General features: G+C 44.4%; 1 protein-coding gene across 4 annotated transcripts; it reads left to right on the plus strand.

Moving 5' to 3' along the window:
* Nucleotides 1-97: 97 nt before the first annotated feature.
* Nucleotides 98-22,705, plus strand: LOC309795144 (uncharacterized protein C16orf46). 4 transcript variants are annotated; one of them, XM_082607217.1, is made up of 4 exons: nucleotides 98-305; nucleotides 14,248-15,036; nucleotides 16,168-16,415; nucleotides 21,482-22,705. In XM_082607217.1, exons 3-4 carry the CDS (start codon nucleotides 16,206-16,208, stop codon nucleotides 22,493-22,495), a joined length of 1,224 nt encoding a protein of 407 aa, XP_082463343.1. In that variant the 5' UTR covers nucleotides 98-305; nucleotides 14,248-15,036; nucleotides 16,168-16,205; the 3' UTR covers nucleotides 22,496-22,705. The 4 variants fall into 4 exon arrangements, with proteins under 4 accessions (XP_082463343.1, XP_082463346.1, XP_082463344.1 ...); XM_082607220.1 differs by having other exon boundaries at nucleotides 14,248-14,378; XM_082607219.1 differs by lacking the exon at nucleotides 98-305 and adding an exon at nucleotides 736-765.
* Nucleotides 22,706-23,602: the final 897 nt, after the last annotated feature.

Genomic DNA, 23,602 nt, shown 5'->3' on the forward strand with positions numbered 1-23,602 from the left:
CGCGCTCAGTTTTGCTGCGCGTGGCGCTTATACGTCACTTCCACTGCGAATCCCCCGCAGGCCCGCCTACCGCCCCACCCCCAGTGCGTCCGTAACCCAGGGCAACTGCTGCTGTCGCCCGCCGGCGGGGACTAAGCTACCCGGGGGCCTTGGACCCCGCCGGCCCCACAGGAGGGTGTGAGCAGCGGCGGCCGCTTCCGCGCCTCCGGGCCAAGTCCCCAGACCACTCCGCGGGCGACAGAGCGAGACCCCCTGCCCAGTTCGGAAGGAAGCTGCCTTCTGAGGCGGGGAGGCAAAAAGGAGAGGTAGGGCGGGCCCCGGCTGGAATTAGAGCGGGTAGGGCCTGGGGAGGAGGGCGCGGAATGGGTGGGGCAGCGGGAGGAGCCATTGAAAGGGCGGAGGCCCATGAGGGAGGAGCCAATGGAGGAAGGGGTGGGGCTTGTGGAACAAGCGGGGGCGCTTTGCTGGAGGGCATAGCTATTGAAAGAAGGGGATCGGGAAATTGGGATTGATTGACATATATACTCTAATATGTATAAAGTAGATAACTAATAAGAACCTGCTGTATAAAAAAATAAATAAAATAAAATTCAAAAATTCAAAAAAAAAGAAGGGGAACATCTTTTGTGGCAATGTAGGAACTGCTGGAGAAAGGGGAGGAGCTAGATGAGGAAAAAAGAAGGATCGTGGAAGAAGGGGAGGGGCCTGTGGGGGAGGGGGTGGGGCTACTAGAGGAAAGAGAGGAGCCAGCTTCAGGAGCCACAGGTGGAGTGAGTGTGTGTTTCAAGACTTGAACTTTCCTGTACATTGTTTGTTGTGTGAGAGCTGGGAAGACGGGCGTTGCTTTACCATTTTACTACCAGTGTTAGGCATCTAATAGGCACTTAGTGCGTAACGAATGTGACTGGAAAAAGCAGAAGAGTTGGAGACTGGGATTGGAGTAGAAATGTTCCGATAGGGAGGGATGGTTGTAGAAACTGCTGTCCTAGGAATCATTCTGTGAATATTCAAAGCTGCTGTGCTCTGTAGGTGTATAAGAAGCATAAAGCACAGATAATGAACATGGGGAGATAAAATTTATACTCTTGAAAATGTGAACAAACTGTTCGAATGGGGTGGTGCAACCTTTGAGGCGAAGTTTCAGCTGCCAAGTTGTGTTCCCAGACGGTAAGTTAGGTCGCAGTCCCAGTATCATTTTCCTTTAGAAGCTATATTGCCAGTGATCAGCATGCCCAGGCCAATCTTCAAGACCTATTTAACCAGTTCATATGCATAAAACTTAGCTCTGCAGTAAGAAACTTAACTTCCATCATGGCTAAGAGTGTTGGTATTCTTTGATTTCTTCATTCAACACATGTTGATAAGGATCCACAGGAATATCCATTCAGAATTCCAAGTGAGGCTGCCAGAGACCCGACTTTCCCTGGCTGGAATTCTGGCATAGATTCAAGATTCTTTGAAACCTGAAACTTCTAGGAAAGTGGGGGTAGGTGTGTGGGCATGGCGTAGAGGCAGGGAGGGGGTAAGGAGTTTTGAGGTAATCACAGCCTGCTTTCGACAGAAACAACCTGCTTTTGACTTCAACATTCTGGGCTTTTCACCTCTTCTGGCCCATTAACATTCCGTTCATCATTAATTGATTAAGAATATGTCAACTAGGTACAGGAATAGAGGGTAAGGCATTTGTAGTCTGACTGCATGGACAGGTGATAGCGAATATGTGGCAAAGAAGATTGCAAAAAGAAAGAAAGAGGGCTTCCCTGGTGGCTCAGTGGTTGAGAGTCCGCCTGCCGATGCAGGGGACACGGGTTCGTGCCCCGGTCCGGGAAGATCCCACATGCCGCGGAGCGGCTGGGCCTTTGAGCCATGGCCGCTGAGCCTGCGCGTCCGGAGCCTGTGCTCCGCAATGGGAGAGAGGCCCGCGTACCGCAAAAAAAAAAAAAAAAAAAAAAAAAGAAAGAAAGAAAGAAAGAAGAGTGTCGGCACTCTTCAAAGACAGTAAGGTGCCTCAAATTCCTCTCGTGCTTTGAATCTCTGACTTCTGCTGCTGCTAGCCAGAGAAAACTCTCTGCTTTTACAGCGCTCATATCATTAGATTAGGCCCACCCTGATAAACCAAGATAATTTCCCTATCTTCGGGTCAACTGATTAGCAACCATAATTACATCTATAAAGTCCCTTTGCCACATAATATAACTTGCTCATGGATGTTATAGCGCATCATATTCATAGTCCCAGGGATTAGGATGGGAAACCTTGTGGAGGGAGGATTGGCAGAATTCAATTTACTACATTATCTTCCAGGAATATTGTAGAAAAGCTACTGCAACAGGTTTTTTGTTTTTTTTATTTTCCCAGTTTCTCTCCGTGAACATAAATCACACTTATACACTATTAGTTCCACCTCTAATCAGAATTTTATCTTTGAATTGATTCAAGTACACTCTTGGTCTTCCAAAGAATGGAGCCTGTATTCTGATACTTTTAATCTGTAATATTCATCTTTTACTCTGACTTTATGATACGTACCAGCCTGGCTTTGCACAGTAGAATACCTATAGAAATCTGTTCCTTTCTGTAGTGCTGAAATACACTTTTGGGGGGGTATTTTTTCATAGAAAAACTACATTTATTTTTCTTTCATACCTGAAGCTAGTTCTTGTTTTCTATCATTATGTAGCTTTATATACAATAGTGATAACTTACAGGATTAAATAGCACTCTAGTCCCTTTAATATGTAACTCTTCATCCAGTTATTTTAAAAACTATGTTATAGCTAGTTTCTTCTTTTGCTTGTGGTGTAATAGTTAAATGAATCAGCGCTAGAATCAGAAAGGTCTGGCCTTGGAATTTCAGTTGACACTAACAATCTCAGTGACTGTGTTCATCGGTAGAGGTCAGGCTCTGCTGCAGTAACAGACAGATCCTAAAATCTCAGTGGCTTGACTCATTAAGTGTGTTATCCTTCATGCATAGTCTGATGAGTGCTTATGGGGGTTCTCCCCAAAGCTGTGACTTGGGATCCAGGCTTCCTTCATTTTGTGATGCTACCAACTCAACATGTGACTTCCAAGGTCATAGTGGGAGGAGAAGAGAGAACTGAAGGGGCACTTTACCTCTTAACTGTCTCATCCAGGAAGTGATATAATCAGTTCCACTGGTTCTGCTGGCTAGACTAGTCACAGGGCTCTAACACAACTGTAAGAGAGGCTGCAATGTAGGGAAAGACAATGGCTCTTTTGGGAGAACTAACTTTCTCACAGTGACCACGGAAATTTTCCCAACCTTCCCGTATGTTTTCTCATTAATAAAATTATACTAATAATCAGTAAATATGAGTTCCTCTCTTTCAGAGGTTCCGTATAGGTACCAGATATAAATATATGTTGACTTTTATTTTTATTTAGCTGAGTTGAAACCAGTGTTTCTTGTATGTCATCTTTGTCTCGGAATTGTTCATTTCAATATAATGATTTCCATTCCCCTCCAGCCGTTATATTTTCTTTTCTGGCATTCGTCCAACCTTGATCACAGACAGCTGGTGGCTTGTGTTGATTAGTAATAACGTGCACGTTTGACTGAGTCACTTTGAGCTGTCCCTTCCCACCTAGAGTGGGGTTGAAGCATTCTGAATAGACTGTGATCTCTAATAAAGAACAATAAAGACAGGGACCAGGTATGGATGTCTCTTGCACCCTTCTCAATGTGGCTAGACAGAGAGTCTCATACCGCCAGAACCATCAGACTGCTGCTTTCTGATTGGCATTGGATTCCCAGGAACAAGAATTTCCACACAATATCATGAAGAAAAGCATGCATTGGACTTTAGAGTCAGAAAAACATGTCTGTAAATCCTTTGATCCTTCTCCCATGGAGAAGAAGTGGAGTGTGGCTGTCCCCTCCTCTTGTGTGTGGGATGACCTCAGTGGCGGGTCAACCAGTTGAGCCCAGCAAAAGTGAAACGATGTGACTTATAAGGCTAGGTCGTAAAAGGCAATTCAGCTTCTGCCTATTCTAATACTGTAATGATATCAAACACTTGGCAAGCATTAGTTGTCCTTCCTTTCCTCAAGCTTACCTTTCTTCAACTAGTTTCCTGAGAAATAAGACACTCTGCAATGCTATGGTAGAAATTGGTTGCAGCCCAGCATCTTTACATTTTGGTAATATATACCGTATTGAGTATCCTCTTTGAGGTAGAACAGAAAACTCAAGACCCCTGTACTACCTTGTAGCAAGGATTCTGGCATGTGACCTAGTTTCCACCAATTAGATGCACCCTCACAATACGTACATTGAGAAGTGAATAACAGGAAGAAGTGGTCGTTTGCAAAGGGGTGAAAGAAAATTGTCGTGATGGTGGCAGAGGCATTTGATACTTTGGGGCTGGGGTGGCAGAGCTTTGGAATCCAATCCCAAGTGTCCTATTTCTGAAAGCTGAGTCAGTTACATATTTTGAATAAACAGTTCCAGGAACAAATTTTTCCTGACTTTATAGCTTCAAAGTCTGGCTTTCTGACCCACTCTTCCCCTGAAGATTTTGTAGGCTACCTAATAACTTCTGATAATTTTGTTATTAAAAACCAATGAGGAATATATAAAATAGATAAACAAGAACCTACTTTATGGCACAGGGAACTATATTCAATATCTTGTAATAACCTGTAATGGAAAAGAATCTGAAAAGGAATATATATATATAAATCACTTGGCTGTAAACCTGAAAATAACACAGCATTTTAATCAACTATACTTCAATAAAAAGTTGTTTGTTTTGAAAAAAAAAACAACTTGTGGTTACAATCAAGAGAGGGAAGGGAAGAGAGACAAATTAGGAGTATGAGATTAAAAAAAAAATCAATGAGGATTCTGTCATTTACAACAAAGGGCCCAACTCATAAAAATGTACACTTCCAATTTGAGCCTCAGATCCAATGACTGACATAACACTTATACAAGAATAACGTCGGGCTTCCTTGGTGGCGCAGTGGTTGAGAGTCCGCCTGCCGATGTAGGGGACATGGGTTCGCGCCCCAGTCCGGGAAGATCCCACGTGCCGCGGAGCGGCTGGGCCCATGAGCCATGGCCACTGAGCCTGCGCGTCCGGAGCCTGTGCTCCGCAACGGGAGAGGCCACAACAGTGAGAGGCCCACGTACTGCAAAAAAAAAAAAAAAAGTCTCATAGTTATACATAGTTTATAAAGAGCGCTCATGAGTTATTTTTTAATGTAAATTTTCATCTTTAATGCCAAACTCTTTTCCAAAGTATACCCATTTACTCTCCTACCGTCGACATTTTACACTTTATCAACAGGTTTTTTTTTAAACTTTACCAAAATTTTGGTTATGTTGTGCTATCTCAATTGACTTTTTGTGTAAAGTTCTATGAATTTTAACATATATATAGACACCAATCTGTCTACCATTGCTATAGTTATGTCTTTTTGAGAATGTCATATAGAGTATACACTCCTGTATACTGTAGAGCATGCAGTACAATTTTTGGAAAACGACTGGCTTCACTCAGCATAACGCCTTTGAGATTCATCCATGTCATTATACGTAGAGAGACTTTGTTTCTTCTTATTGCTGAGTAGTTGTCCATTGTATGCATATACCAGTTTGTTTACCTGTTCACCTATTGAAGGATATTTGGGGTGTTTCCAGTTTGAGGCAATTATGAACAGAGTTGCTATAAATACTTATGTACAGATTTTGTGTGAATATAAGTTTTAATTTCTCTAGAATAGTAATCAAGAGTAAGATGGCTGTGTAGTTTGGTGAGTGTATGTCTCCCTGTATAAGAAATTGCCAGATTGTTTTCTAGAGGGGCTTTACCACTTTGCATTTCTACCAGCAATGTATGAGAATTCCAGCTGCTGCTGTCCTTGCCAACAGTTGGTATTGTCAGTATATATATATATTTTAACATCTTTATTGGAGTATAATTACTTTACAATGGTGTATTAGTTTCTACTTTATAACAAAGTAAATCAGCCATACATATACATATATCCCCATATTTCCTCCCTCTTGCGTCTCCCTCTCGCGTCTCCCTATCCCACCCCTCTAGGTGGTCACAAAGCACTGAGCTTATCTCCCTGTGCTATGAAGCTGCTTCCCACTAGCTATCTATTTTACATTTGGTAGTGTATATATGTCCACGCCACTCTCTCACTTCGTCCCAGCTTACCCTTCCCCCTCCCCGTGTCCTCAATTCCATTCTCTACACCTGCCTCTTTATTCCTGTCCTGCCCTTATTTTCTTCAGAACCCTTTTTTTTTAAGATTCCATATATGTGTGTTAGCATACAGTATTTGTTTTTCTCTTTCTGACTTACTTCACTCTGTATGACAGACTCTAGGTCCATTCACCTCACTACAAATAGCTCAATTTCGCTTCTTTTTATGGCTGAGTAGTATTCCATTGTATATATGTGCCACAACTTCTTTATCCATTCATCTGTCAATGGACACTTAGGTTGCTTCGGTATACCCCTGGTAGTGGGATTTCTGGGTCACTATTTTTAATTTTAGCCATTTTAACACGTGGTTTTAATTTGCATTTCCCTAATGGCTACTGATGTTGAATGTCTTTTTATGTGCTTTTTTTTTAATGGGGAATAATTGCAATCCCTGATCCCCATCACAAATGGGGTTCAACAGGTAACCCGCATCTGCTGGCATAGGGTAGGCACACACTGAGCTAGGCATCACAGACCTGTTATTGCTCAATCTTGGGTGGCTGAATGCCATTTGTCCCTCTAAGAAGTATGTGCTTATTATATCCTCTTTGGTGAAGTGTCTGTTCAAGTGTTTTGTCCATCTTGTATTTGGCAAAATTAATTTTTCAATTTTCTATTTGTTGTTATTTTCTTACTATTGAGTTTGCAGAGTTCTTTACATATTCTGGATAGAAGTCCTTTATCAAATAAGCGATTTGCAAATATTTTCTCCCAGTCTGTAGCTTGTCTCTCTTCATTCTCCAACAGAGCCTTTGGCAGAGTGAACATTCATAATTTTAATGAGGACCAGTTTATCTATCTATCTATCTATCTATTTATTTATTTTATGGATCATGCTTTTGGTGTCATGTCTAGTACACTTTGCCTAACCCCAGTTCTTAAAGATTTTCTGTATTTTCTTCTAAAAGTTATATAGTTTTATGGTTTATATTTAGATCTATGATCCATTTTAAGTTAAATTTTTGCATATGAATGGCCAATTATTGCAACATTCTTGTTGAAAGACTGTTCTTTCTGCACTTAATGTTTTTTTCATCTTTGTCAAAAGTCAATTGACCGTGTTTATGTGGGCATATTTTTGAACCCCTTATTCTGGCCCATTGATCTGTTTGTCTCTGCATTCACCAATACCATACTGATTCCTATAATTTTATGGTAATTTTTGTGTGTTTGTTTGTTGTTTTGTTTTGTTTTTGAGTTTAAAAAGGTATTATTCTTTATTTCAAAAAATAGTGATAAAATATACATAACGTAAAACTTACCATCTTCACTGTATTTAAGTGTACAGTTCAGTGGCATTAAGTACATTCACATTGTTGGTGCACCCATCACCACCGTCCACCTCCAGAACGTTTTTCTTTCTTTTTTTCACACACACACACACACACACACACACACACACACACACACTGTATTTTACTTTTACAAGAGCTAAATAAACTGACACCAAGCATTGTAAATGGATGACCACAACAAAATACCATACTGATTCCTATAGTTTTATGGTAATTTTTTAAACTGGGTAATGTGATTCCTCAATTTTGTTCTTCATTTTCATAATTGTTTTAGCTATTATAGTTCCTTTTACATTTCCTAATAAATTTTAAAACCAGTTTGTTAATATCTATAATAAATCCTGCTCTAGATTCATATCTTGATATTCAGCAGTTATTCCTCCAACTTCTTCTTTGAGATTGTCTATCTATTCTTGGGCCTTTGTATTTTCACATACTTTTTTTTGCGGTACGCGGGCCTCTCACTGTTGTGGCCTCTCCCGTTGCGGAGCACAGGCTCCAGACGCGCAGGCTCAGAGGCCATGGCCCACGGGCCCAGCCGCTCCGCGGCATGTGGGATCTTCCCGGACCGGGGCACGAACCCGCATCCCCTGCATCGGCAGGCGGACTCTCAACCACTGCGCCACCAGGGAAGCCCTCACATACGTTTTTGAATCCAGAAAATTGAAAACAGTTTTAAGAAAATAATTTTAACTTTATAGTCCTATCTTCCCAAGATCTAGGACTTCCCATTTCCAGGAGCCCTGGACTCTATTTTCAAAGACCACAAATGTCTATATTTTAGGTAGTGATATTTATAGTTATTAAAGGTCATTTGCTTTGTATCTCACCTCTGATGATACCAGACCAGTGTGGAACCAAGACATTACTACTGGTCACCAAAATCTGGCTTCCTTTTCCTTCTGGAGATAGAGGAGGAAGTATTATCTCCACTTCTCCTTGAAGTTAAGCAGTACCTTGTGACTTGTTCCAGTTAATCACATGGGGACTGAAGTCCTATGAGTTACTTCTAGGCAGAAACATCTAAGAGCCAGTGATTCCCCATGTTTGCCATCACCTTCTGCCATCGCAGTTGGCTACGGTTTCCCAGGATGGTGTCTCCATCAGTTCAAGTTCCAGGGTGAGGATAATGTGGAGCAGAGTCCAAAGCATTGTACAGTGGATATGCAGCATGAGTTAGAAATCAATTCATGTGGGCTTCCCTGGTGGCGCAGTGGTTGAGAGTCTGCCTGCCGATGCAGGGGACACGGGTTCGTGCCCCGGTCCGGGAAGATCCCACATGCCGCAGAGAGGCTGGGCCTGTGAGCCATGGCCGCTGAGCCTGCGCGTCCAGAGCCTGTGCTCCGCAACGGGAGAGGCCACAACAGTGAGAGGCCCGCGTACCGCAAAAAAAAAAAAAGAAAAAAGAAATAAATTCATGTTGTTTTTTACCACTGGAAAAAAACCCCTGGGATTGCCTGTTATTGCAGGATAACCTTGACTATCCTGACTAATACTAGGTAGCTGAGGCTAATAGACAGTAACCATGTGTCAAACTGAAGTATACCCTGGTAAGGCTGCCAGGGCAACCTTTTCCAAAAAGAACCTGACAGCTTAAGCCATATCGGGGGCAAACACACACAAAACAAACAAAAATTCAGAGTTTTATGGGCATTTTCAAATAGACCCATTTCTACTTTTGTTAAAATGATAAAGTAACTACATTATCACCTTCTTGACCAAGGAAATACAAAGTTTCTTTCTGTAATAATATAGCATACTCTATCTGTCTCTTCTTGTGTCTTCTGCTATCCCTTTTCTTAGCTTCTCTTCAGCTACTAGCCTTTTCGAAATGTCTTTGTGTTCTTGGTTGGGGTTGGGGGGGTGTCTCCTCTTTTCACGTAGGTTTCTCTCTGGGCAGCATTGTTTATTTGAAAATAGTAGATATGGTCATTGTTCCCAGTTTACAAGAATTTCAACCCCTGCCACCCTATTTTAACTTTCATCCAACACATCCATGAGCATAGCAACAGAAGACATGTCCTTTCGCTGGACTCCGCTGTAATAGCGGTGTGCCTCTGCCACCGGCCAGTGGCAGCTTAATGGAAATCTTTGTTCATTTCAGGAGCAGGACATTTGTATTCTAAGTTACAGATTGGTTAGGCTGTCAAAGCTCCATTGATTTTGCTAGATGTATAACAAAAAGGCATTTGGTAGTCTCTGTACTTCTTCATTCACAAACTACACCGTCATAGTGCGGAGTCAGAGATCTGGAAGGTAATGTCTACTTTTTTTCCCTCTGCATTTCAAGCCCTTTCTTTTGCATTCAGTAAATTCAATGAGAAGGCTTTGAGTACTTTGACTTATGAGTAGTTGGCCAATTATTTATGGAGTGTCTCCAAATCACCTTCGTAAGCTTTATTCTCTGATATTTTTTGACTTTGTGGTACATCTGTTCTCTTTATGTAAGTCCCTCTTCAAGGTCTTTACTCCAGCTTAAAATTATACAAACCGTGTAATCTATTCTTTGATACATTTACTTCAGTTTGCTTAAGGTCAAAATTCATACTTCGCTCACTTCTACCATATTCTGATAACACGATGGCTTAAAAAAACATGTTATTATGGAAAATTTCACAGTGACATAAAAGTAGAGAGAATAGTGCAATTAACCTTCTACAACAAACAGAATTTGTGGCTACTTTTATTTCCTCATTCTCTCTCTAACCATGGCCACACCCACCCCCTTGCAGGACTTTTGAAGCAAATCATAACGGCTTATGTTTAATTGGTAAAATAATAACCTACCTTACAGGTTTTTTGCTGATCACTTTCTTTCCGTTTCTGTTTTTTTTTTTTTTTGCAAAGTTATTTATTTTTGGCTGCGTTGGGTCTTCGTTGCTGCGCGGGCTTTCTCTAGTTGCCGCGAGCAGGGGCTACTCTTATTTGCGGTGCAGGGGCTTCTCACCACGGTGACTTCTCTTGTTGTGGAGCATGGGCTCTAGGACCACGGGCTTCAGTAGTAGTTGCACGCGGGCTCAGTAGTTGTGGCTCGCGGGCTCTAGAGCGCAGGCTCAGTAGTTGTGGCACGTGGGCTTATTTGCCCCATGGCATGTCGGATCTTCCGAGACCAGAGCTCGAACCTGTGTCCCCTGCATCGGTAGGTGGATTCTTAACCACTGTGCCACCAGGGAAATCCCATTTCTGTTTCCTTTAAATGCTACTAGAAATGATATTTTCTGTATCTTACTGAATTTCCATAGGCTCTTAGACTCTCATTCATCTTCTTTATTTCATTTCCACATATCTTAAGTTCCTTGGATCAGTTTTTCTTTGGGTTTATTCTTGTTTATCCAAACATGTACTTCTGGGGCTTGCACCTCAGTCAAAATTTTCTTCTTTGTACATTTCAGTTCTAGCCACTTCAATAGCGTATGTCAGAGAATTTAATACCTTCTGGCATACATCTGTGTGCCTTCCTGCTTTGTACTCCAAATCCAATTTTCTAGTTGCACCTGCAAATGCATTTTCCCATGGGAGCATTTTCACTGTGATTTTTGTTTCCTTGATATAATTTTCTTGGAAAACATATGGACTTTTATTTATACTTTATACCAGTGATTCTTAAACCAAATCAGGTTGTAAAGCTCTGTGGAAATCAAGAAGTGGAAGAACATGAGTTCTGATTTACTTCAAATCTATAAACAAGGCATCATTTTGGTTTTTTTTTTTTTTTTTTTTTTTGCGGTACACGGGCCTCTCACTGTTGTGGCCTCTCCTGTTACAGAGCACAGGCTCCGGACACGCAGGCTCAGCGGCCATGGCTCACAGGTCCAGCCGCTCCGCGGCATGTGGGATCCTCCCGGACTGGGGCACGAACCCGTGTCCCCTGCATCGGCAGGCGGACTCTTAACCACTGCGCCACCAGGGAAGCCCTAAACAAGGCATCATTTTATCATCAGAAAATGAGTATCATATCACTGCAGATTTCTGCATTCCAACATAAAAGGAAAACTGCATGTAATTTGTAAGAAATCACATATCCACTCTTTCAGTTGACCTTTGATTGCTTCTTGCACATTTCTATTTGTCATCTCTTACATGAGCTGGAGGACAAGAATGGGCAATAAATCTTGAAGGCACAGGACTTCCCTGGTGGTCCAGTGGCTAAGACTCTGACCTCCCAGTGCAGGGGGCCCGGGTTCCATCCCTGCTCAGGGAACTAGATCCTGCTTGCGTGGCGCAACTAAGAGTCTGCATGCCACAACTAAGAGTCTGCGTGCCACAACTATGTTGCAACAGGATCCCACATGCTGCAACTAAGACCCGATGCAGCCAAAATAAATAAATAAACTAATTAGATATTTTTAAAAATCTTGAAGTCATGTTTATAGGAGGAAAACTGAAAATTAAGATGATTCTTTACACTTAGTGAAGTTTTTCTAGTTAGGAAAAGCCCATCAATATTCTGTTTTAGTACTGGAGCATCTTGACGCAGCTTGAGAACACCAGTGTTCCAGAGGAGCACCTAGCAACCTGGTATGCAGTAATCTGACCATTTGACGAAGAATACTGCATTTACCAACTCAGAGATGATACTTTGTTTTCAGTCATAAGGAGTCAGTATAGTTCCCATGATCCCCCATTAAATGAGCAAAGTACTTATATTGGGTTGGCCAAAAATTCGTTCAGGTTTTTCCGTAAGATGTTACAGGAGAACCCGAACGAACCCAGCCCAATAAAAATGTAGTATTTATAACAAATAAGTAAAGTGCATATAGCAGTGCCTGGCACATAGTAAGAGCTATGTAACAGTAAGTTTTATTATTAAATTATTGTTGTTACCTGGGTTTCCTTTGGCAGTTGGTAATATAATGTGACTGGAACCTCTTCTGGTGCCTTCACCAGGTCCTTCTTCTAACTTACTCTAGTTTTTGTTGTTGTTGATTTTTGTTTGTTTCTGTTTGTTTGTTTGGCTGTGGCATGAGGGATCTTAGTTCCCTGACCAGGGATCGAATCTGTGCCCCCTGCAGTGGGAGTGTGGAGTCCTAACCACTGACCCACCAGCGAATTCCCTCTACTGACTCTAAAATAGGGGCTTGGGCCTTCCCTGGTGGTGCAGTGGTTAAGAATCTGCCTGTCAATGCAGGGGACACGGGTTTGATCCCTGGTCCAGGAAGACCCCACAGGCTGCAGAGCAACTAAGCCCGTGTGCCACAGCTACTGAGCCTGTGAGCCACAGCTACTGAAGCCCGCGAGCCTAGAGCCCATGCTCCACAAGAAGAGAAGCCACCGCAGTGAGAAGCCCGTGCACTGCCATGAAGAGTAGCCCCTGCTCTCCGCAGCTAGAGAAAGCCCACGCGCAGCAACGAAGACCCAACGCTGCCAAGAAAAAGGGGGATGCTCACCTAATACCACATCTTTGGCCTCTGTGGTTCTTCTCTCTAGATATAGAGATAGAGATAGGGATATAGTCTTCCCCTCGGATTTCACATATTCTCTTCACATGTGAGAAGTAGATGGAGGATCTGGAGATGGTTAACCTGTAAGAGAAGAGTACATGGAACATTTTCATAGGGCTGTTGGGAGGCTAAGGCAGTGGCCAGTCTCTGAATCAATGATTCTTCAATCCTCTGTAGTGACAGACTGCTTTGTACCTCTGATGCAAGCCCTTCCTCCCCAAAATGATTGAGCGTTCGCAGAGGCATCATAGACCTCCAGAAACCCATCCGTGGATGGGAAGGCTGCTTCCTGTCTTGGTCTGGAGGGCAAAACAAGGACCAGGGAGTGGATGATGTTGAATGGGCAGGGAAAGAAGTCCTGGATCCATATTAGGATGCTCTTTCTAACAGAGTGGTAGTTCTCCAACTTTGCAGGATTTTACAATCACCTAGGGTGATTTTAAAAATTCTGATGGCCAGGCTGTGCCCAGACCGACTATAATCAGAACTTCTGTGGGTATAGTCAGGGCATTTTTACTTTTTATAAAGCTCCCCAGATGATTCCAAGGTGCAGCCGAGTTCAGGAATCAGTAAATTAGAGAACTTTGCCATTGGAACAGTCTCTTTAAGTAGTGAGTGCCTTGTCAGTGGAGATACTTCAAGCACAGAACATTTTTCTTATTGATTTGAACATTCTAACTATACTTAATCTCTCCTAAACAGTATCTATTTCTTTGCTCTATTAACCTCAAGTTCACATTTATTTTATTATTTAAGAAATGACTTCGCTTTTGATTCTCTGCTTTTTTTCTTTCCAATTGTACACTTGTTAAGTCTATGGGTTCTGTGGTATTTGCATTTGTAATTCAAAATTACAAAGGTATGAGTGTACTTATAGGAGCTTCTTTGGCCTGGGCAGCAACTAAAGTGAAATTTCACAATATGAAAGGCCCAGGCTGGTTTGCACAATCTGTCTGGTCCTTAATCATACTTCTGTTTGGAAACAGAATAGTGTTTCTAGTGTTTTTTTTTTTTTTTTTTTTTTTTCGGTATGCGGGCCTCTCACTGTTGTGGCCTCTCCCCTTGTGGAGCACAGGCTCCGGACGTGCAGGCTCAGTGGCCATGGCTCATGGGCCCAGCCGCTCCACGGCATGTGGGATCTTCCCGGACCGGGGCACGAACCCGTGTCCCCTGCATCGGCAGGCGGACTCTCAACCACTGCGCCACCAGGGAAGCCCAGTGTTTCTAGTTTTCAGTCACTTGTAATATCATTTCTTTCCCTTTCAGCTTTCATTCATTTCCTCTGATGTCATATTGGAAAAGATGAGGATGCCCAAAGATATTTGACCTTCCATAGATAAATGGAACCTTATTAGCATCAAAATGCCATTTTAAGCCTGTGTGAAAAAGCCAAAATGGTAATTAAACAGATATTGTTATAAGAAGTTGCTGATCTCTACCTAGACAGAAAGTGAAAATGTATGCTTCTGGCAGGGGTCACTTTGGCGTGAGAGAGCAAGGCGTGTCGTCCCCAGTGGCCTCTGTCTCATTACAAGCAAAGTTTTCCTCAGGAAGGCCCTGGCCATTCATCAGCAGTCATTGTGCTGATGTAATATTGGTGGTCATTGCCTGGGCATTAGAGTTCATCCACACAGCTTGCGGGGTCCCCAGGAGGAACCCATCTGTGGGACTGTATTACAATCATGCTGGTTTTATAGATGAGCAAACAGACCTGGAAAAGTAACTTGCCCAACAAGACAGACAGCTAGGACATAGGATTGGAACCCTGGCTGATTGGAACCCGAGTCTGTGCTCTCCTGATAAGGATTATTACTTTCCTAACACTTTGGCTGGCTTATGAATGCCAAGTCCTATTTTTCAAGCTCGAAAAGCATCAGCTAAAGATAGACAGCAGCATCATCACCACCACCTACCACCACCACAGCCACCGACACCATCGTCAGCACCACCTACTCTATCAGTTCGCTAGGACTGCCACCACGAAGCACCACAGACGACAGAAGTTTACTCTCTCAGTTCTGGAGACTTGGAGTCCGAAGTCAAGATGTTGGCAGGGTTCGTTCCTTCTTTTTTTTTTCTGGGTTGTCTTTTCACTTTTTTTGTTTGTTCGTTTGTTTTGACCACGCTGTGCAGCATGTGGGATCTTAGTTCCCTGACCTGGGATCGAACCTGTGCCCCCTGCATTGGGAGTGCGGAGTCTTAACCACTGGACCGCGAGGGAAGTCCCTCCCTTTTTTTTGTTAAACTGAACTGTTAAACAAATCAATTGATTTACAGTGTTGTGTTACTTTCAGGTGTACAGCAAAGTGATTCAGTTATATATATATATATATATATTATAGATATAATATATATCTATAATATATATATTCTTTTTCAGAAAGAATATATATATTCTTTTTCAGATTCTTTTCCCTTATAGGTTATTATAAAATACTGAGTATAGTTCCCTGTGCTATAGAGTAGGTCCTTGCTGGTTATCTATTTTACACATGGCAGTGTGTATATGTTAATCCCAGACTCCTAATTTATCCCTCGCCCTGGGTTGGTACCTTCTGAGACTGTGAGGGAGGGATGTGTTCCAGGCCTCTCTCCTTGACTTGTAGATGACCGTCTCGTCCTTGGGTCTCCTCACATTGTCTTCCCTCTAAGCATGTCTGTGTCCAAAGTTCCCCTCTCTATGCGGACACCTTCATATAGGGTGGATGAGGGTGAACCAATTGACTTAGCTTTGACCACATTCTCCACCAGCTTCCTCAGAAGCCAAAGGATCCCCAAGCCGACATCCAGGGTTGTTTGGACAGGACAGAGGAGGTGGCTGGGATGCATCAGTCACACATAGCACGATGGTTCTCTTCATATTAGCACAGTATCATTTGGATGTTTTGGGAGTGGAGGGTAGGGATGCCTACTCTGTAGGGGCACTTGGTACCCCATTACGAGAGACAGAGTCTGTGGTAACATCTTTCTACCCTCTTTTCTTCACTTCCAACTTTGGTCTTTAAATCCATCAGTCTTTAAAATTAGCCTTATCTTTTACAATGTCAATAGCTGGCAAAGGATGATTTTGTAATATTTCTTCTGTCTATTCCTGAACGTATCTTGAAGATATTTCACCTGAGTTGTTGAATTGCTTTAAAAAAAAAAAAATTAAATGCTAAGTTCAATTTGCATTTCAAACCACAGGAAGAAGATGTTAAAGACTTTCAGCAACCATCACAGTAATGGATCTCAGTCTGAAAAATGAGACTGAATTAGAAAATAGTGAAAATAATGAAATTCAAAGCACAGAAGAAACTGAATTAATCTATACTTGTCCAGATGAAAGAAGTGAAAAGAATCATGTTTGTTGTCTTCTCAATATCAGTGACATTACACTTGAACAAGATGAAGAAGCCAAAGAGTTTGTCATTGGAACTGGATGGGAAGAAGCAGTGAGTATTTTCTTGAGTTAGGTCTCTCGCATGTCAGTGTTTTGTCACAAGCCTTTTCTTTTACTATTTTCAAAAATAGTTACTATTGCCAAAAAAAAATGTGTAAGTGATGAAATATAGAAACCTTTTGGAACAGAGGTAGAATGTTCATGATGATAATAGCTGTACCTTTTATTGAGTATTTATGGCCACTCACTATTGGCAAGCACAGTACTGAATGCTTTATATACATCAATTCATTCACCTTCTCAATAGTTCTGTGAGGCAGGTATTATGTGAAGCATAATATCGTGTGAGACAGCCTCACTTCTTGGACAAGGATACCAAAGCACCCAAAAGGTGAAATGTGTCAAAGATCACCCAGGCAGTGGTCAAGGCAGGGCTTGAACCCAGCTATTCTGGACTCCAGAACCCAAGCCACTTAACTTAACCCAAGCTACTTAATTCCCCAAGAGACCTGAGATTTTTATCCTGGTGGCTCTACTCAGAACCCTGTGGGTTTATTCTTAAACTATTCTTAGAATCAGTAATAGAAATACAGTTCTAAATTTAGAACTATAAGGGAATTTGGTCTAATCCAATGATTCTCACTTGGTAGTGTCACACTGATGGGGAGGGAGAGGGGATGCTGCTGGATATAGTGGGTAGAGGCCAGGGGTGCTGCTCCACATCCTACAATGCCCAGAGTGGCTTCCACTGCAATAAATGGTCCAGCCTTGGGACTTCCCCTGCGGTCTAGTGGTTAAGACTCTGTCCTTCTATTGCAGGGGGTACATGTTCGATCCCTGGTGGGGGAACTAAGATCCCACATGCCACAAAGCCAAAAAAAAAATAAAAAGAAAAAAGAAATGATCCAGCCTTGTCTTAGCTTGGGCTGCTGTAATAGAATACCATAGACTGGGTAGCTTAAGCAACAGACATTTATTTCTCAGTCCGAGGTCAGGGTGCCAGCATGGTTGAGTCCTTGGTGAGAGCCCTATTTCATTTTATTTTATTATGTTTTGGTTGTGCCATGCAGCATGCGGGATGCAGGATCTTTAGTTCCCCAACCAGGGATCGAGCCCTTGCCCCCTGCAGTGGAAGTGTGGAGTCTTAACCACTGGACCGCCAGGGAAGTCCCCTCCTTTTCTTATAAGAGCACTAATCCCATCATGAGGGCCCTGCCATCTTGACCTCATCTAACCCTAATACCTCCCAAACACCCACCTCCAAATACCATCACACTGGGGATTAGGGTTTCAACATAAGAATTTGCCGGGGGAGGGTACACAAACACGCAACCCATAAAAAGCCCCCAATGTTGGTAGTGCCAATGTTGAGAAACCTTGATCTAATTGGTTTATTTTATAAATATGGAAACTGAGGCCAAAATAAGGCAGAGTGACTCTACCCAAGTCCACTTGACAGTTGCAAGAATGTGTCTTCGGAGCCTCCTCTGGTGCTCTCTCTACTGTACGCCCCCCACCCCACCTCATTAAGCGTATATGACCTTCCATACACCCCACCCCAGATCAGGTAAGTCAAGGTGGTAGAGAGTTCTATTTAAGCATGGAAAACTTTCTAAGCTTAGAAGTTAGAAGGTTCAGTTTACTATTCAAGGTAATTACTTTGAAATATACATCCAAGGGCTGTAGGAAAATAATTTTATTTTAATTGGAAAAATTGCCCCATTCCCCTTGCTGAGAGTACATGTGCTGTTCACACTCTGTCTGGTGTGGCCATTTCCTCCTGCCTGCTGCCTGCTACTCTTTGCTCTCTCTGCCCAGCCCCCGACCCCTGCCCACCCAGCCCTACCCCACCTCTCAGACAACCTTGCCTCAGGAGGGTTGACTGAGGTCTGTCCCCGCCCCCTGCAAAGGCTGGCTTCCTGCACTGGCTCATGGCCCCCTGACCCTTTCTGTGCTGGTGCCAGGGACCCCTGGGCCAGCATTTAGAGGAGGACGGAGAACACTTTGCTGGTAGCAATTCGTGAGAGTTTCTTATGCTCGCAGAGCCAAGGGACCTCACAGGAGGCAGAGGATGGGATGCCTCAGGGCTGCACAATGTTGACCCGGGCTGACACAGTGCAGGAGCCTTTCTTATCACTACCCTGCTGTTTCTCCCCGTGGCAGCCTGTGGACGCCCACACCACTTGGCAGCTCTGTGGACACTCAGTCAGGAAGGAGGCACAGTCACCTGGGCTCACCTGCAGCTGGGCTCGAAGTCCTGGCAGACATCCAGACCTTTTTGGAAACACCTAGCTTACCTGTGACACCTCACCTGTAAGGACCAAAAAGGCAAGGTGTCATTGCCCCCTGCCCGGGGACTTGGATCCCCTGCCAGGCCATCTGAACACCCCAGAGATGTAGATCCTCTGTATCAGCCTCAACCCAAGGCTCATGTGGGGTGCCTTTTTTTTTTGGCTGTGCCTTGCAACTTGCTGGATCTTGGTTTCTGGAACAGGGATTGAACCCGGGGCCTCTGCAGTGAAAGCGCCGAGTCCTAACCACTGAACTGCCAGGGAACTCCCATGTGGGGTGCTTTTTATTTTATTTTTTTAAAAAGATATATTTATTTTATTTTTTAATTAATTTATTTTTGGCAGTGTTGGGTCTTCGTTGCTGCACGTGGGCTTTCTCTAGTTGCGGCGAGCGGGGGCTACTCTTCACTGCGGGATTCTCACCGCGGTGGCTTCTCTTGTTGCGCAGCGTAGGCTCTAGGCACGCGGACTTCAGTAGTTGTGGCACGCAGGCTCAGTAGTTGTGGCGCATGGGCTTAGCTGCTTCGCGGCATGTGGGATCTTCCCGAACCAGGGATCAAACCCATGTCCCCTGCATTGGTAGGAGGATTCTTAACCAGTGCACCACCTGGGAAGTCCCTGGGGTGCTTTTTAAAATCTACCTTCCCGGGAATTCCCTGACCCTTCCCAAGCCCCTCCCCTGAGTACTGGCTTATTAGGTTGGGGTGGGCCTTGGGACTCTGGATTTTGAAAAGCAGCTCAGGCGACTCTTAGGGTCAGGCAACTGGGGAGCCTTCCGCTGACTCAGTTGGGCCTGTTTAATAGATTCAGAAAGACAAAAGCTCAGTGGTTGCTCCACATTTTAGGCTCCCCTCACTCAACATCCCGTTAAGCCAGAGTTGGCCTTTTCCACACACACAGCCTGGAGACAAATCCCCTTGCCTGGCTGGAGGTGGGGACCAAGCGACTTGCCTCACTCCACCAAAGCCACCATCTGGAGAGAGGCTGTCAGCCTGAGGACCTGTTAGCAAATGGGCTGGGACCCTTGCTTTTCTGTAAAAGCTGGAAAACCACCTGGGGAGCCAGGGTCCAGAGCAGTGAGGTGTGAGGCAAGCAGCATGGTCCTCTTGAAGATGCAGTGCCGACCCTGCAGCACATGACAGGAGGGGGTTCCCGGAACAGAGGCAGAGGGAGGGGGAAGCTGGGGAAGATGTGCTCAGGCTGACTCAGCGTGCAGTGCTGGGCAGCGGCCTTGTAGCCATCCAAGAACTGGGACTTCACTATGCTAGAAAAAATGTTTTTTTTTTTTTTATGAGAACATATTCAAGGCTTCAGCAGCACAGCTTTGGGAAGAGCTAGGCCTGTGGAATAAGAAAGTATCGGACTCCAATAGCACTTACTAGACTTTCTAAAAAAGTGATGCTGCAGGCTTCCCTGGTGGCCCAGTGGTTAAGAATCCGCCTGCCAATGCAGGGGACACAGGTTCAAGCCCTGATCCGGGAAGATCCCACCTGCCACGGAGCAACTAAGCCTGTGCGCCACAACTACTGAGCCTGCGCTACTGAGCCTGCGCTCTAGACCCTATGAGCCACAACTACTGAGCCCTCGTGCCACAACTACTGAAGCCCACGTGCCTAGAGCCTGTGCTCCGCAACAAGAGAATCCATTGCAATGAGAAACCCACCCACCGCAATGAAGAGTAGCCCCCGCTCGCTGCAACTAAAGAAAGCCCGCGCAGCAAAGAAGACCCAATGCAGCCATAAATAAATAAATACATAAAAATAAAGTTCCCTTTAAAAAATAAAAAAATAAGAAGGGGTGCTTCTTGACATGAATTTCTAACAGGAATTTGGGAAGCTGACCATGTGAGGTGAGAGGGTGTGGAGGGTGACAAGGGGATGATGGGAAAGGGATGTTTTTGTGCAGGAGGACCAGAGGCTGGCCCCACCTTCAGGCCCGGGAGACAATGCTGCTCCTCACAGGCTCTCCTTGTCCTCTGCTTGGGGACGCACAGACCTCCTGAATGTGCCAGCACTTGTTGGCTGTAAGGATATTTTGAGCCTCAGTTTCCTCCTCTGTAACCTGGATATCAGAATACCTAAATTGTAGCACTCCTGTGAGGATTAAATGAACGAATGCCAAGAGAGCCTCAGCTCAGTGCCTGGAACATAGTAAAATTGTGGGAGCTATTTTTGCTGTTTTTTTTTTTTTTTTAACATATAAGGTTGCCAGATTTAGCAAATGAAAACACAAGGCACCCAGTTGAACTTGACTTTCGGTAAACCTAATTTGTGTAAGTATATCCCGAATGTGGTCTTGTATTTTTATCTAACAGCTCTGTTTACCTGTGACCTCTGTGGCAGGATCAGCCAGGGGACTCCGGGTGTGGCCGCGGGCATGTGTGTGCCCGGGCCCTACTGACCCGGCATCTGTCTCCGCTCCTCCGCCTTTCCTTCAGCCTCTCCGAGCAGCCGTCTCCCGGGTGTGGTAAACGGAGCCTGCAGTACAAGAAAGCCTGGCAGGGGAGACAAGAACAAACAGTTTTGATTTTATTTTAAAAATTCTGAATTTACTTTAATGCACATCTAAAAAAATGTAGAGTCAGCACATCAATGTGGCCATTTATAGATACTATCGCTTCGTATTTTCGTCTTTAAAAATACTGTTACAAATACTATTGCTTAGTATGAGGCTAAACTAGGCATGAAAAGTTAAAACTAAAACATTGAAGTCAATTTTTAGAGAAATATTGATTTAAATAGGACAGCCAAACTGGGAATGGGGCCAAAGTAGGGGCAACTGGAGTCTAGGCAGCTCAGCCGAGGGTAACACGCTGTTTTATTTGCAGGTCCGAGGCTGGGAAAGGATTTCTCCAACTGCCTGCATCTGGCCCAGGAAGAAGCTTAAAAAGGCGAAGATGGGAGAAAGTGCCAGCAGCTGCTTACTCTGTGGCAGCCTCTCCCAAGGGAGCCTGGAGGCCAGGCTTCAGTCGGAGGCGGGGAAGTTGGAGTCGGCGGCTTCAGCTCCGGTTGAGGCGGGGCCGGAGGAGGATGGAGGCAGCCTCTCCCAGACTCCGGGCCCCCCGCCAGGCCCCACCACTGCCTACCGGGAAGTTAACGGGATCTGCCTTCCCACTTACAGTCAGGGAGAGAAAAAAAGTCTGCAAATAAAAGAGTTTATTGGGTGCCTGGAAGACTGGGCCACTCCCGAGGCTGTGAGGGGCAACGACCCCGGAAGCCCCAGCGGACGCGCTGACGGCAGTGCCTCCGTAGCAGACTCCTTGACTTCCAAGGCCCTTTTAGTTCTCCCTGCCCTGAAGGCTTCACCCCCAAATGGCTTGGATGTGCCGGGTAAGAAGAGTCAGAACTTCTTCTTGCAGCTAGAAGAGAAGGGGCCGAGCGTGGCGAAGGATGAGCGAGTGGCTTGTGCATACGGAGTGAAAACAGTCGACGGGACAGGTGAAAAGAGGCCCATTGAGCTGGCCAAGCACCACAAGGGGAAGGAAACGCAGCCTTTCCCCACCCCGGTGGCCCGGACATCCCTGCTGGCCGGGCCCGAGCCCTGCTGCCTGCCCTGGTCTCTCCTGCCTGAAAAACACCTGGTGTGCCCTCCCCACCACAACAGTGTTCGCTATCTCGCCACCCTGCAGCTTGTGCAGAAACAACGAGTGCAGACCTACAAAGCCAGATACAAAGCCAGGGAGCCGAGACCTCCCGTGAAAACCCCACAGCGCATTCTCACAGCGGCCAAGCCGGCAAACAGGCCCCAAACGCTGGAGACCAAAGTGTTCTCAAGACCTCTCTTGCCGTCCCTCCAGGTGAGCAGAGTTGTTATGGCCGTTCCCACGCACAGACTCCTCTGAGTTGCCACGATGTAATTCCCTGGGAATAAGCAGCGTCTGAAAGTTGTTCATCTTCTCTTCCCTCTCTCCCTCCTGCCCCAACCCCAGTCTCTTCCTCGTCCTCCTCCTTGTCTTCTCGTACACTTTTCCCTCCCCCTCTCCCCTGGTGCTTTTTTGTAGTATAATCAGAGGAAATTGAACCTCATTAAATGGGTTATGATGTGCTCTCAAAGCCCCGATATTTATGTGTTACCTCTTCTATTGCTTAGCCATTTACAAAACGCAAACTGGTAATGCCAGTCTCAGCCTCTGCCTGACTTATCTCTGCACTGGAAGACAAGTGGATGGTGGGGAATCTGAAGGGCCTCCCTCAGGGATGCCCCCATGCCAGCCCTGAGCCAACCCGCAGGGGCTCTTTCTGCCCCCTCAACCCCAGTGCCTTAAGCCAAGGGTACTGGACGTGTGTAGACCATATAGTTTCTTGATCTTTTGAACCTGGCAGATGTCTGTCTGTTGCCGCATTTTCTCTTGCAACAAAGATCTGCTTTAATAGAAACAATGTTATAAGAGAAAAATTCCAGCCCGTGTCCAAATGAATATCCTCTGTCCAAGGTGGTGTATCCTTATATTATATCCATGGATGTACGGTATCCCTTGTTTCCTATATGTCCCAGATTTCATATATTATAGCCTCATGCTCGTCTCAGATTTCATATATTTCATATATTATAGCCTCATGCTAGTCTCTGTGTCTGGGAAGTTTTTCCTACCATTCTACAGAATTCATCTTGGGAGGCAGGTTAAGAATAATTATTATTTTTTAAATGTCACTGTGATTATTGTCAGCACACATGCTTCCTCCAGTCTTACCTTATAATTGCTATTTGGGAACTCGACAACCCCAAACAGACAAGTATGGAATGGGGCTGTGACTTTCTTCCTTCTTCCATTTTTCCTCTCCCCTCATTTTATCCGAGTGCATATTTCCTGAAGTTGTATATAAATTAAACTTTTGTAAATGAGTTATATTTTAAATGTGACATGACAATGCTATGTAGAGAAATGCTCTGAAGAACGTTTTTGTAATATGCATAACCATTTAGCCGCTCTGTAATTACATAGTTGGCA

The sequence above is a fragment of the Mesoplodon mirus genome (assembly GCF_964341445.2).
Source record: "Mesoplodon mirus genome assembly, chromosome: 19".
Taxonomy (NCBI): domain Eukaryota; kingdom Metazoa; phylum Chordata; class Mammalia; order Artiodactyla; family Ziphiidae; genus Mesoplodon; species Mesoplodon mirus.